The 15,681-nt window shown below is 42.3% G+C and overlaps 1 protein-coding gene across 1 annotated transcript in view; it reads right to left on the minus strand.

The window, feature by feature from the left end:
• The window catches only part of DLGAP1 (DLG associated protein 1), a gene marked incomplete at both ends in the record, with an annotated part of 142,705 nt that overhangs the window by 85,077 nt on the left and 41,947 nt on the right, over positions 1-15,681 (minus strand). The window contains 2 exons of the mRNA XM_081996834.1: positions 8,172-8,412; positions 10,890-11,067. Coding sequence (XP_081852960.1) covers positions 8,172-8,412; positions 10,890-11,067 — 419 coding nt within the window. The remainder of the gene's footprint in view (positions 1-8,171; positions 8,413-10,889; positions 11,068-15,681) is intronic.

A 15,681-nucleotide genomic window follows, 5' to 3' on the forward strand; every position in this document is an offset into this window, starting at 1 on the left:
CTTTAATATACTCAGACAAGCATGGCTGCAGGCTCCATCAGGGGTACTTATACAAAGTACATGCACACCAGCAGGAATGGGGTGCACAATCGTGGGACCAGGGTTGTCTCACTGCATTAGCACGCCAGGGGGTCTCCATCTCATTTGGGCTCTGGACATTCCTACAATAATCTCCAGATAGTGGTGAATTTGGCAACACACACACCTAGTCTGAAACAAAAGCATAGCTCAAATCCAAACATGATCTGTACTCCTTTAGGAAGAACTATATAAATCTGATCAGCTGAAATGATTATCACTTTACTGTGTGCAATATAATCAAAGGAAGTGAATTAATGGCATTAATACATTTGGGCATATTCCATATAGATGTATGCAAAGGGCTTCTATCTAATTTTTCATCTTGGTAAAGAAATTAAGAAAAGACTAACAAATAATGAAACATTACATTTTATGTAACAATTACTGCATCATCTTTATTTGTGCTGCCACTAGATGAACAATCTCCTTAAAAGTTCTTTTCATAGAACAATATAGATTTCTGTTAAAGATCTCCTTCTCCTGAAAAATATGTTTTCTCCTGTTTTATTTGAGACTATCAAATCTACAGGTCTGGTGGCCATCCTATTCCCAGCATCAGAAAAGGCCCACGGGGTCCTGCAGAGCGGCAGGCTAAGCAGTGGTCAGCAGTGTACCCTTGCGCTGAGGATGGCTGACTACATGCCAGGCAGTCTTTGCCCAAGCGTAGCTGGCAGTTTGAGGGAGGTGTAGAGCTGGTGAGACCACATCTCGACTCTGTGCCCAGTGTGGCACTCCCCAGCATGAGAGCAGGAGTTCAGGCATGGACATTGACAGAGTTAGTGAGGCTGGAGTGTGATTTTTCAGCCTTGGAGATGTCCAAGTTGTTTGGACAACTGGAGAAGTCAATGACACAAGTGCTATCTGAACAAAATAGCAGAGTTGTTCTGTGCTTCTGGAAATGCTCACAAAATAAGACAACACACTCCTTCAAGACATTTTAACATCACAGTTTTGAATGATTAAGATCTTTCTCATATTCTACCTTACTAAGAGCTTTAGCCCAAAAGTTTAGAAGCATAACAAGCAAATGAAGAGTGAGATTGAATACCAAAGGGTATTACAACTCTTTCATTTCCTGCATTTGAAACACATTTATAACTTTGGAGACCACTTTTAACTCCTCTAAGCTTTACGTTTTCAGAGGTGGAAAAAGCAAATAGGCCATATCCTACACAACAAAGTCCTTCTCTCAGCCTTTCTCTTAGGAAGTTCTGAGCTTTTGCTATGCCCTAATGCTCAGCAAGTTGCCTCGAGCCTTACCTGAAATTGCAAGGACTGAGCACTTTCCTGAAGTGCTGTGAGGGAAAGTGGACTTATAAAGAAACCAAAATCACCAAGCTTCAGGGCGAATGCCACAGGTTGTCTCTCTCTGGATCTGGGCAGTGTTTCAGATAGGACCAAGCAGTTTAAATTCAATATTCATAATCACACAGAGAAAAGAGGCAGAACCAAGTAGGATAATAAAAAATCTATGTAAAGCATTCCACTACTTGACATCACTTAAATTTCAAAACAGCTGTAACTACCAAGTATTCTTAAAATAGGGGCCTATGTAATATTTATTCTAGTAATCTCTGTCTTTCACAAAATTCTGTGTGTCTTCAGGACATACAGACTTTACATATAAACGGTAAAATGGAATTTATCAAACATTTCAATTCCTATTCTCAATTGGTATAAAACTACACTACATGTAAAGCAACCTCGTCCAACTTGCCAAATGTTTGGGTAGCCTTTCCATGGCTGACTCACTCTCACGGCTCAGTCCTGCTCCTTCTCAGGCACTTATTATCAGAGCAATTTCCATGAATGCCTTGCATCATGCTTTAAGTCAGTTAGAAATGTTCCAGCAAGAGCTCTGTTCTGAGTTTCTCTCATTAAAAGCTTCCACTGGCTCCATAAACATGGGGGGTTTTTTTGGTGTGATGTGGAGCTTAACATTCATAAAGCTGACTTCTGGGATAGACAAGATGAAACTTGCTCAGCTATAGTCAGATGCCTCTGAAATTGGAAACAGTGTTCTCCTCCAAGGTCAGCTCCTCATTAGTAAAGAAAAACATTTTTAAGTGCTGGTTTAAGCAATTTGATAGCAGATCCAAAGGCAGACTGCATTTCAGGATTACTCAAGGAAACAGAGGAAATGAACCATGTACATTCTTTGTCAAACAGTTTTCTACACTCTTCAAATCTATTTTAAGGTTCAACATCTGCATGAAGGCCTTAACTTAGTTATATTTCTTCAGACATTCTGTGGAAATATCTTAATTTTGGTACAGATCCAGACACCAATCCTAGCTTCAACTGGAAATCAAATTTGAAATCCTAATTCCTTGTTTCATTTTGGACAGAACAGTCTGTGAAAGGACAGCTCTGAGGATTCCAAAATAGCTTGGACGCAGCTGGCATACAGTCAGTTACAGCTTCCTTCTCCACAGGATTTGATTTTATTTTTGAATTCTGCCTTGCACAAGTCTATTTTTAAAGATGTTTGCAGGGCTTTTTTTTTTTTTTTTTTTTTGGCTAGGCAGCCCCTTAGCGATTTGCTACAGAATACCTGACCCCTCTTGGTCAGATGTTCCAACGAATGGAAGGAAAACAGCTTGCTCAGCTGAAGCACCATAATTAGCATAGACTGTGATAACTCTCAGTCCTTCTCTAACCTGCTGGCTACACAGAATGATTTCCTTGGGATTTTTGTTTGTTTTGCTTTAAAGCAGAAGTGTAATATTCCTGAGAATCACCAGATGGCATTGCTGCAGATAACTCCGATACTCCTGTTTAACTGACTGTACAGAGGTTAGATATTGAGAAAATACTTATTGCAATCTAGTGCAGTTTTTGCTGATGTTACCACTCCAGCTACATTACAGAGGCATCGTTTTCAAATTAAACATATCCGATCTCAATTATGTATTTGTATCCACATGCGCTAATGCCTGAGCCCTCACAATGTCATAAGATTTGTTTGCAGCAAAGGAACATGCAGGGCTGCACAGGCACGGTTTAGAAACACAGATGCAAGAAATGTGGGTGAAAGATGTTCTTTAGACAGCTTTAAAATTTCTTTGCTTCGTAATTACTGTATTCTTGAAGGTCATTGAAATGATTTACAGACTTTTAAAAATGTTAAAAGGCTACCTATTTAGTGACGGAATCTGTTGGCTGAAGAGTTTCAGCTACAACGGTTGCATCTGCAAATAAGCTGGGATCAAATTATGTAATAACTCACACCTCATTAAATGCCTCTGAAAAGACCAAATGACATGGGTGGTAAGTTTTAGTGCAGGCTATGGTGTATAACATATGCCAGCACTTCAGAGCTGCTGTAGCTCCCAGCCTGCGCAGCCCCGCTCCCAGGGATGGGCTCTGGCTGGTGCAGGGTGCAGCTGCCCCTGCGGGTCTGACCGATGCTGAGCAAGCAAATATGAGAGTGAATGGACCTTTTCAACTGCTTAGCTTTCAAGGTATAATGAAGTTGTGATGTGATACTTCTTTCCCAAATGTCTCTATTTCCATATAAAGTGGTAAGATCATATTTCCTCTTCTTCATTTCAAAATCATTCATGTAAAAACAAGGATAAAAATGAATTTCACATACAAGTCCACCTCATGAACAAAGTACTGACCTCCCAGATACTTGCAGAAACTTCACTTTGGTGAGGTTAGTATTTTTTTCCCCTCACAGTATACTGTGTTTTATAGTCAGAGTATAATATTTGATCCTGTTGATGACAACAGGCTTGTGCCTACAGTCCCGTTTTCACACTCGGGATCGGTTTCAGCCAGATGCAGTCACCCCACAGCATTGCTGTGATAGCACGAAGGCCAGCGCAGGCTGCAGAGGTCACCAGTTGGGCAGTCACCTGTAGCTGAGCTCTGTGCCACAGCTAGTGTATTAGCGTTGGATTTATAGTTAGTTTGAGAACACCCTATGCTGCATGTCAACCGCACCACACAGCTCGGTGTTGTCGGCAAGCTTGCTGAGGGTGCACTCAATCCCAGTCTCCATGTCACTGACAAAGATGTTAAACAGTGCTGGTCCCAATATAGACACCTGGGGAATGCTACTCGTCACTGGTCTCCAGTTGGACATTGGGCTGTTGACTGCGACTCTTTGAGTGCGACCATCCAGCCAATTCCTTATTGACTGAGCGGTCCATCCATCAAATCCACATCTCTCCAATTTAGAGACAACGATGTTGTGCAGGACAGTGTCAAATACTTTGCACAACTCCAGGCAGATGACATCTGTCACTCTTCCCTTATCCACCAGTGCTGTAACCCTGTTGTAGAAGGCCACCAAATTTCTCAGGCACCATCCGCACTTAGTGAAGCCACATTGGCTGTCACCAATCACTTCCTTATTTTCCATATGCCTTATCATCATTCCCAGGAGGATCTGCTCCATGATCTTGCCAGGCACAGAGGTGAGACTGACTGGCCTGTAGTTCCCCAGGTCTTCCTTTTTTTGCCTTTTTAAAAATGGGGGTTATGTTCCCCCTTTTCCAGTCAGTGAGAACTTTACTGGACTGCCACAACTTCTCAAATATGACGGATAGCGGCTTAGCAGCTTCATCCGCCAGTTTCCTCAGGACCCACAGATGCATCTCATCAGGTCCCATGGAGTTGTGCACCTTCAGGTTCCTTAAATGATCTTGAAATGGATCTTCTCCTACAGTGAGTGGTTCTTCATTCTCCCAGTCCCTGCCTTTGCCTTCTGCAACTTGGGTGGTGTGCTTTGAGCACTTGCCAGTGAAGACTGAGGCAAAAAAACATAGAGTACCTCAGCTTTCTCCATATCCTGGATAACCAGGTCTCCCATTTCCTTCCGGAGACAGCCCACTTATTCCCTAGTCTTCCTTTTATCACTGATGTACCTATAGAAGCTTTTCTTGTTGCCCTTGATGTCCCTGGCCAGATTTAATTCTGTCAGGGCTTTAGCTTTCCTAATCTGTTCCCTGTCTGCTCAGACAATTTCTCTGTGTTCCTCCCAGGCTACCTGTCCTTGCTTCCACCCTCTGTAGGCTTCCTTTCTGCGGCTGAGTTTTTCTCGAAGCTCCTTGTTCATCCATGCAGGCCTCCTAGCATTTTTATCTGACCGCCTGTTTGTTGGGATGCATCGCTCCCGAGCTTGGAGGAGGTGATCCTTGAATATTAACCAGCTTCCTTGGGCCCCTCTCTCCTCAAGGGTTTTATCCCATGGTATTCTACCAAGCAGATCCCTGAAGAGGCCAAAGTCTGCTCTCCTGAAGTTCAGGGTAGAGAGCTTGCTGTGTGCCCTCCTCAGTGCCCTAAGAATCTTGAACTCCACCATTTCACAGTCACTGCAGTCAAGGCTGCCCTTGAGCTTCGCATTCCCCACCAGCCACTCCTTGATGAGAACCAGGCCCCGCACAGGACCTCTCCTCATTGGCTCCTCTATCACTTGAAGAAGAAAGTTATCACCAATGCATTCCAGGAACCTCCTGGATTGCTTATGGCCTGCTTTGTTGTCCCTCCAAGAGCTATCAGGGTGGTTCAAGTCCCCCATGAGGACCAGGGCATGTGAACATGAGGCTGCTCATATTTGTCTTATCATCACCAAGATGGCATTTTCCTGGGCTTCCAGCAGTCAAAGAAATTCCCAATATCAGTGTATGATCACAACTTTGTGCATTAGTGAATGAAAAGCCAGGTCTCTGAGGTGGTGCTAATGTTGATGAAAGGAACCTTGGTTGGTTGAATAGGCAGAGATGTTTTTGGGGCAGGAGGACAGCTCTCTCATTTGGGCATGTTAAATCTGTAGTTTAGATCATAAATTCCCTTATGTGTCCCCCAAAAAGATTTGAAATATCACCCAGTGGCGATAAGTCTAAGATACCGTTCTCTCTTCACATCTGCCTAGCTGCTGTGCCATTTCCCGTTTTATTGAAGCAGATATTTAGTAGAAACCACCAGCGACACCTTTCATGGTATTTCTCTTCTGTAAGCCAGCCACAGGCAACAGCAAGGTAGTCAATATAGATGCTTTTGGGTGGAATTAATTCAGCTCCAATCCCCATTAAATGGAGAGTGGTATGTAAGTCAGGCAGTAAAAGAGACAAGTTGTCTGAAATGCTACCAGTGCAAGCGATGGGCCCTTGGGAGCCCAAGAATTAAAAAAACAATGAGAAAGGTAACTCAGTAAAATTCCCACAGCAGAAAATGGCTATCATCTACAACAGTCTTTGAAGGCTTCTATGGATGTCCAAAGAGAAGGCTGCAAATCATTTCTCTCTCTGCATTTTAAGGAGCTGACTACAGAAGGAGTAACCCAAAGACAGATGCACTGGATTACATTTTTTAATAATTTTTTTCATAAAGCCAGCTCTCCAGAGAAGAGACCAGGCCTCTGTTTGTGGTTGTACTACAAAACCAAGAGTATAAACACGAGAGAGTTTACAATAATGATTTTCCTCTTTCGGGATTTCCAGTGGTTTTGGCTGATACATACAGCCAACATTCTCCATTTATACACCATCATCCCCAAAAGCAGGCAACATTTTTCTAAGTGACAAAAACATCCTCTTACATAAAGATAATTAAAAAAATGGTTATTTTCTTCTGGATTAATGATTACAGTTACTTTTATAAAGGAAAATTGTTAACAAAACCACTCTGGGATACAGAAGGTGATCTAATAAAGGCAAATGCACACTGAAAAATCCCTGAAAACTCCCATCCTTCAGCTTTTGCCTCAGAATACATTCAACACAAGCTAATACCATATAATGAAGTAACAGAAGCCTTATGTAAAACCTGTTTTTGTGGTGTGGTGCAAATCCTGAGTGCATGCAAAAAACCCACTTTTACAGCAGAAATGTTGTCACGTGAATACTATTTCTTAAGGGTTAGTGATTTAGATGAGAACTGCTCTGCAACATTTGTTAAAAATGCTTTGCTGTTTGTGATGTACTGCCAAGGTATTTCCAACAGTACTTAAACTTGTTACTTTTAGAAAAATAATGAATTAAGCCAAACATTTTCGGTAAAAGGATTGAAAGTGTCCTTTGATGACATAAACCAATTGACAGGTGGCTTTAAAAAGACTGGAGTGAGAGATAAGGAACTTAGATGGTATAAACAACTGGACTGGTGAGATAAGACACGAAAAGGCAAAAGTTTAGAAATTAAAGAACCAGAAAAAGAGGTAGTAGGTACAGTAAAATACTTCTAATAGTCAATATTAGTCATGAATATGAATAGTACATGAATAGTAAATGAAGCTTGTGTAAAGCAGTGGAATAGGTGTAGAGAAGTCAAAAGAAAGAGGGCCTCTCTCATCCTCCCACAGGGAAGAGAGCACACATGTAATGGTTCCTGCCTCTTGCTTTCCTGAATGAGAGGCAGATTTGGATTTTCCTTTCTGATCTGCTTTTTGTTCCGCTTAAGCACTAATTTTGGTGACAGAATCTGGAATTCATCCTGGTTATTTCCAAAAGAAAAGCAACATCGAACATTAAAAGGAAGGTTTGTAAGTCTCTCATTTAGACCACAAGCTCTCTTACAAGGCAGAAGGGATAACAGCAGGTTGTGAACATGCCTATTTTGACCTGCAGACCTTTTCTTCCCTTCTTCAGTCCCACCTCTGAGATATAGCCTAGAGACCTGTAACAGTCTCTCTGAGCCATTAAACAACACATCCAATAATTTGTAACTTTTAGAAAAGAAAAAGATCAACCCCATCTTTGTAGAAAAACTCAGCAGAGGGACCCTCCTCTGCTGGTAGGAGCCAGCAGAGCTGCTAACCCAGAGCCTTCTTGTTCAGTCTTGCCAAATTGTGATTGCTCTTTTGGGGACGAGAGCGAGAGGAGACACGACCTTGGACTTCACTTCTATGTGCTTTTAGCCCAGAATAAATTAGCTTGGATGTAGGAGGCACCACAACTGCATCAGCCTTGATCTGTGCATAGTTTTAGGCTGATTAGTCTGTCCTGCTCCCTGGTGAAACACAGATTCTCTTATAGGCTTGGTGCCTGACAGAGAAGAGCTCATTGTTGATCTGATGGAGCTGCACAGTAAGGTACCTTCCCTTTCCGCCACCCCTCTGGATTTCCCTTTTTGTTACTCACCAGTACTGCTCTGGATGGTCCTCACCGTGGTGGTTGTACGTGGGGGAGATGAGGACCGCAGCGATATGCACTCGTCGTCCTGGGAGCAGCCCTTCTCAATGGCTCTGACGTAGCTGTGGCTCCTCATGCGGAAGCAGCCCGGCATGGGCAGATCCAGAGCCTCCACTGCCTGAGACTCGAGTTCACTGAAGACTGACTCGCAGACAGATTCAAACTGACCGTTCACCTCCATCTCACTCACCTGCAGGCAAAGACCAGGCAGGTTCAGTGCCTACCCAGCACAAACGCTCACAAACTACAGTGGCACAATGGCCAACACTGGATAGACTATCCCTTCACACATGAAGAACAGGTGAATGGCACATAAACACGTCCTATTTTACAAAGCAACAATTGTTAGTGGAAAAAAATAATGTACAAAAAGGGGAGACGGGCTTTAGGCAGAGATTCAACCGAGTTTAGGCTCTTGGTTCCTGTTGAGACTGGTGGGAAACTGGGAGTCCTCATAGCAGTGTCTAGTTTATCTCACCATGGGCCCACAGCAGAGGTTGAACCTCTGGCCATTATGACCATTACATTGAAACCCCAAAATCACTCTTTCTTTAAGGGGCAAGAAAAAAAAAGGGTCAGCTTAATCCCAGTTTAACACAATCAATGCAACCCACAGGCAATCACAGTGATAAACCTGAGGGGCTGGGAAGCTCGAGGGTAGAAGTGGTAAGAAACAGTTGGGAAGTGGAGGCTGATAAGGGAACCAGCTTTGCTGCAGGGGAAAATTGTTTGTATAACTACGTCTCTGAGCTGACCCCTTTGGCTGAGAACAAGAGATGCAAGGGAATCTTGAGACCCTTTGTGGAGCAGACACTAGGTGGTGACAAAGACTTGCACTCACACAGGTTAAAGAACATTCAAAAGCTTGTGGCCTTGCTGCAGGTCTTACAAACCTGGAAACGATTTACCTCGGCTTAATTAGTAATGGATGCTCATGTTTCTAAACTGAAAATAGAGCCCTGAGCTTGGCGTTAAAGCACAATTATTGTCATTCTAGGAAACATGCACATGGGAAACATCACTTGAGGATTTTGTTAGTTTTCAAGCATGCAAAAGGCCAAGGTTGCAAGAGAAGATAAGACTGTGTTAGGGTGGTTGAAAAATAACATTAAAAATTCTATTCCAGGATTAATTTTACCAAGGAAAACAGTATGCCAACTATTTGTACACATTTTCCCTTTGAAAAGGGAAATCTCAAAGAGTAGAACATATTTTTTTCAAAGGGAAACTGCTTAAAAGAGCATGAAAGTGTAGTGGATAGTATATCATAAAGAACAATCCTACAGTGGTGGAGAATAGCCATATCCCCAAATAAATATCTCTTAATTAATGCTTTTTTTTTTAAAAAAAAAAGACTTCTTCATATTGGCAAATAACACTAATTCTTTGGCAGGAAGCTTTGTAGAAGTGTTAGGTGTCCAGCTAAGTAAGTAGCCTAACCTAATGTTCATATAGTTGCCTCTGAGACGTGAATTTCAGTGCTGTTTCCTCCTAGATACATCCTGACCTACTTTCTAGAGCATCAGCCCATACCCTATGCAAAATGCCTTACTATAAAATACACAGGTGAATACTCTGAGGTTGCAATGGCCAAATATAGAATACCACAGAAATCCAAACTACAGCTCCATTCTGAACAGCACATACATTTGTTACGGCCACAGCTGAAGCCCTGGCATCAATGTTGTCATGTGCTTCTTTGACATTGCAATGACTTGACATCGCAGTAGTAAGGGGCCAGTATCTGGCACCGCAAATCCTGCCCTGCTGCACTTCTGAACTAGTTTGAGGAAATTTTTTTATCCAAGTGATTTATCCAAATGATCCACTTAAGCAAAGAAGCCAAAAAACATACCAAGGAGCCACAGGATTTAGCAGATGAACTACTGGCCCACTGCCCTGTGGAGTGCTGGCACATTTGCATTCCTTTCAAATCTGTCCCTGACCAATTCAATTGTACAAACACGTTGTATGCAAGGACAGGCTATTTTATGATGCTAAAACTCATAAACTGAATGTGTTACAGTGGCCTTTATTTTTTTTCTATTTTAGAATGCGCATGAAGAGAACTTACAGGATTTCAGGGCAATAATACCTCTGCATTTAATATATATGCTGCGACATTTGTACTATATAGGTGAAAAGTTCCGAGGTGCACAGAGTTAAGAATGTATACAATAGCATAAAGAAAGCTTAAAAAATGTTAATAAAATTCTAATAAAATTGTGAAATACAAATTGTTACTGACTTAATTTTCCTTTAGCATCTCACTCAGCTTATGGAAGTGGTTTTTTTTTTTAGGCATTCAAAAAAATTTGATTTCAGGTACTAAACACAAGATCCATAAGAGAACTCTGTTTAAAGATACTGTTGATGAGTACCTGCTTTTTGAAGAGAAAAAAACATTAGACTGCTCCTTCAAATGAATTGCATGTTGTGCCACTTATCCATTTGCAAAGGGCAGGTTATGGCATTATCAGATGTTACCCTCTCAGAAACAAGATTGAGTGAAAACATTTTTGTCTTCTCAAAAACGTTATGAAAATATGTGGCATGGAACAGCCTCATTCCACTTAAAGTAAAATCAAGTTTCTTCTCTTGCAAGGGCTCGTCCGTTGTCCAGCACAGCGGCTGCTCTCTGGACCGCTGCGGGTGCATGTCACCCACCTGACTGATGGTGCTCATGGCTCTCATGTAGCTCTCGTTGCGGGAGCGGAACTTGGGGGACGTCAGCAGCCCCGCGGGGTCCAGGCTGTCCAGGCTCCTGTTGATGGAGACTTCGCTCACTGCCCTCAGGTAACTGTGGCTCCTGATCTGAAGCTTTGGCGAGTGTTCACTGGATATCCTGGGAGGTTTGGGAAAAAATGAAAAAAGGAAAAAAAGAAAATAGATATTTCATCAAATCTAAATGGCCTCACCACGAGTGGGGTAAAGAAAGGAGAGGCCCAATAGTAAGATTGGCTGCATGATCCTAAACACATCATCTGAACATCCACTTCTTGAAATGCAGTTCGTAGGAACTGTAGGGGCCCTATTCCTCTAAAGGGTTGTTCCTCTGTTAAAACCTGGCACTGGCCATACCTGCTGGTGCTGTGACTCTGACACCCATGTACGTACCATGTGACGGGGCTGCTTCTCATGGATCTTTGAAGAGTGTATGGGCAAAGAGGGTGGGCCGATCATATACAACATGCAAATGAACTCATAATCATAATCACACCTTAACCTGGGAAATCATTCCAAGAACTTGGGGCACCTGCTGAGGTTTGATGTGCTTTAAATTTTTGTTCGTTCACAGCTTAAGCTGAAAGTTGAGAAAATGTAGGCTAAGGAAGTAGCTTTACATGACTTGATGTCAAATGAGAAGTTTAAAAACTGCAGTTGTGTCTCTGAAGTGATAACATTCCACAACTTTCCAATACCAGTGATGGATGCACAAGGAGTCAGAAACAAACAAAAAAACCCCACAGGTAATGTGCACGAACTGCAGTACTCCTGCTGTATGTGCGTAGAGTCAGCTAGCAAAGGTTATAACGTGTGGCTACAATCCTCCACTTGCAAGATGTGTTATCCTCTGAAAATGCCAGCTAAGTGCTGTCTTCACAATCTGAGGCATCTTATAAAGATGTGTCACAAAAAGTGATCCATGTCATGCCTCTTATACAATACAATTCCTTTTGGGGATATTTCTTTTCAAACAATTGATCAATGGATGAAGTACTGAAAGGGTGATTCTTCAGTATTTTTATTGGAATATCTTTAGTATTCTCCAAGTATTATGAACTAATTAGTAACTAAATTTTCTAGTTTTAAATGTAAATCTCACACAGATGTTTGCAGGTATATGAGAGAAAATTCTGTAACCTAATTACAAGCTTAATCTTGGTCCCCTAGTCTTTAGAAATACATACACAGCTGTCCTGAAAGAAGAGAATCCATTTTATGTCTAATTCCTCAAGCATTTGCAGATATTTTGTATTCAAGTAGCTAACGATGGTAATTAGTATGAGCAATTTCCCAGTGGCATGCACAATTCTGGTAATTGTCAACGTATTTTAGGAGGACAATTCCATTGTGTAATTGCACACCTAAGTAGTTCAGAAAGTGGGTCTGTTTCTGAATGGTACAATACCCTAATAAAATCTAGGTCATCTCTACAACACCGTATTCTCTGGCTGCTAATTACCTGCCTAATAAAAATACGTAAACTTATGCTAATTACTCAATATTCCTGTCACAAGATGAAGATAAAGCCTTTGCTTGCCATTTTCATTGTGTGTATGGTACAATACTAGCAGCCATATTCATACGCTTTGACTCCTTATGCCATTTGATTCCACATGACAAAAGTAGAAAGCTTTTTAGACATCATCATTAGTGGTGTTCCAAACTCAAAAGAAGGAAGAGAAAATGATGAAAAAGTGACCGTTACTAGAGGTTAGCTGCAACATTTTGATAACTAACATTAACCATGGAACTCTTGGAAAAAAAAATTTGTCTGTTATTTGATAAAAAAACAAACAAAAAAATTAAAAGAGATAAAATAAAATGAATAATTCAACAGAAAATTTTTCAGATGCATACGAGCTACTTCGCCACCCCACAGATCTGTAAACTGAGGAGCATTGCCTGAAATGCATTTCTTAAATTAATTCAAAATGTATTTTATGAATATGTTGTGAACAGTTTGCTGCCAACATGTGACATGCAAAATTGAAATATGCTTGATTAGCTGCCAGTTAGTCAAATATGTCACCTGGGGCTGTCGCTGTTCACTGATTAGCTGGGCTCACTAGAAGACTGCAGCACATCACCACATTCAGCGCACAGATATTACCAGACAGGAATTTGCAAGTGCTGAGGCAGGTGCCCTTTAAAGATTGGAACCAATATGACAAGATGCAGGTACCCACAGCAGCAGAATTTTGCTGTGGCAGCCAGAGTACAGATCAGATGAGATGCTCCAAGTGTCATGGAAAGCCACCACAAAAGGTATAGAAATTAATTTTCTGTATACATTAATGTTGCATAACAACGTTTTCCCAACTCTCCTTGAAACAAGGGCCATCCATAAGCGTAAATGCTTCCCTCTTGTTTCAGATGTGGGTGGTCAGCGCAGCTGCCTTCTTTTTCTGACTATACGACTGGCCAGTCTGGAACATATCTAGAACCGTGTTTTACAGGTGGCCACTTGTCTTAGCCCGCGCATACCTCCCATCTGTTGTATAAACCAGACTAGGATATTGGCAGCTGTTGGAGGAGGTTCCTCGCTTACTGATTGCTACAAGCACTCTTTTACTAGATGTAGTGATGGGGGAAAAAAAAAAGAAAAGAAAAAGGATTTAAAGCATAGATGAAGAAACATCTGAAGGTTTGCATTTATAATGATTACTACTGCTTTTATACCTGTGAAATAAATCGTCGCTATATTCTAAAGTAAACTTTAATGAACAGCTGAAATGCCACTGGAAGTTTTGAAAACATTCCATTTAGGAATAAATCTGTCTGTGTATGACAGGGGAAGATCTGAATGTCTAATTTACTCTCAGAGTTACTATTACCAGTAACCTGTAAATGAAAATATTCTTTAATTAAGAGTTCCACTCCATCTTCTATTTACCCTGCATTACCTAAACTTCTGTTTGTGCCACCATAATTTCCACAACTCAGTATGACAGACAAGGGACTGAGACTTCGGGACAGCTCTTTGGCCTGCCAAAATGGTCTGTTAGCTCCACTCACTGCCTTGGACATATTAATTGGCAGGAGGATGTGAATTATTAAAGATCTTAAACAAGCTCCTCAAACGTGCCGCATCACTTCCGTGCTGCGGTGCCAGCTAGTGTGACATGGGACAAGCGCTGAAGGGTAGTCCTGAGCTCAGTGCCAGACCCCTTTATACCGCAGCTCATTCTTTCTGCCTCGGTGAGAGAGAGGTTTGGGGGCTTCTAGTCCCGTGTGGATGGATACACGAGGTGACGCTGTCGGCTGAAGCAGCGTTCAGGGAGCTTGCAGTGGGCATGGGGAGCCAGGCGTGCTTTGGGGCTGGGCTGTCCCCTAAAACAACGTGCTGCGTTCACAAGCGGCAGGTCCCCAAAACGGCTGCACCCTCCTTTTCCCCCACGCTGCTTCCGCCGCCCCAGCCCCGCCGCGGGGGTGGCAGCGCAGCGCCGGCCGCAAGGTGCCAGCCGCGCGCCGGCTGGGCGGGGCGGCCCCGCTGGGCGCGGTTCCCGAGGGCGGCAGCGAGGGGCACCAGGGGAAGACGAGGGCTTTGGGTTTCTGCCACTCTGCCGGCTGCCGCTGTGAATGTCCCAAGGGGGATTGACTGGAAAAGGACCCAGCGCCGTGCTGAGGTGTCTGCTGAGTCCCGGTGGAGAAATAAAGGCTCCCTTGGGTAGAGGAAGGCGAGTGCCTCTGATCCACGCTGTGCCTCAGGGAAGATTGAGGTGCCCCGCCTGAGAGGGCAAAATGCTACTGAAAGCCTGTGAGGGGCTCGAGAGTGTTCATTTAAGCAGAAATCACGTTTTAGCAAAGCACCTAAAACAGAAAATAGTCTAGGCTTTTTAGGAAATCTTTAAAGAAATCTTAAAGGAAGTCTTTAAGCTGCCTTTGCATACTGCCCTTCGGTTTCTGCTCGGTACGTTTCAGACACACTGAGGCTGATTCTCCTGTTATCGTTTAAATATAGAATGAAAAGATTTAAAATACACACACCTGATCACCCGTCCACTGGTGCAACAGGCATGTTAATAAATACTTTTAACCAACTGTTACAGATGTGTTTGCGTTTACACAGTCTCAATTCAGATGGAAACACATTTTTGTCCCTAATTTGCTTAACTGATGATTTGCAGAGTAAGGAGTTGGTCAGCATAGGTAAGCATGAGAGGAGCTAGGCTTAGCTTATTTGCTGTGGTTTGTTCAGGGAAGTCTGAGACAGAGGCAGGAAATAGTTTTAGCCTAGTGCCTGACTCAGATGATGGTCCAGGATGAATGAAGGGGAAAGGAAAACTATACACTATCTTTACATACTGCCTTGCCATTTCTGACTTGTATATGCTGGCCATAATTTAGTTAGTTAAATATATATTAAGGGTTTGAAACACGGTGTTAGTGGATTAAAAGGGAAATAGCTTTGAATATATTCCTGGAAGAGTTCCTTTGCCTTCCAAATGGCTTTCAAATGCCAAAGAGAAGGTAGACAACAGGGATTTACAAGAACAGGCAAGTTTAGTTCAAATATTTCCTTTTAATTTAGGAAAGCACAATGCACTTTGCCGTATATGTGCTCTTTATGAAAAACACTTTCTTTTATTACATTTCACTTCTGAATGAAAGAAGGGAGAGACAAGACTGATGATGGCTGCTTTCTTTCCCCTTTAGGCCAGACACAATACAAAAAAGCCTTACAATGAAAAATAGTCCTAAGACTGTATTGTCTTCTGCAAGTTCAGCATTC

Source organism: Phaethon aethereus (assembly GCF_964289735.1).
Source record: "Phaethon aethereus genome assembly, chromosome: 2".
In the NCBI taxonomy this organism is placed as follows: Eukaryota; Metazoa; Chordata; class Aves; order Phaethontiformes; family Phaethontidae; genus Phaethon; species Phaethon aethereus.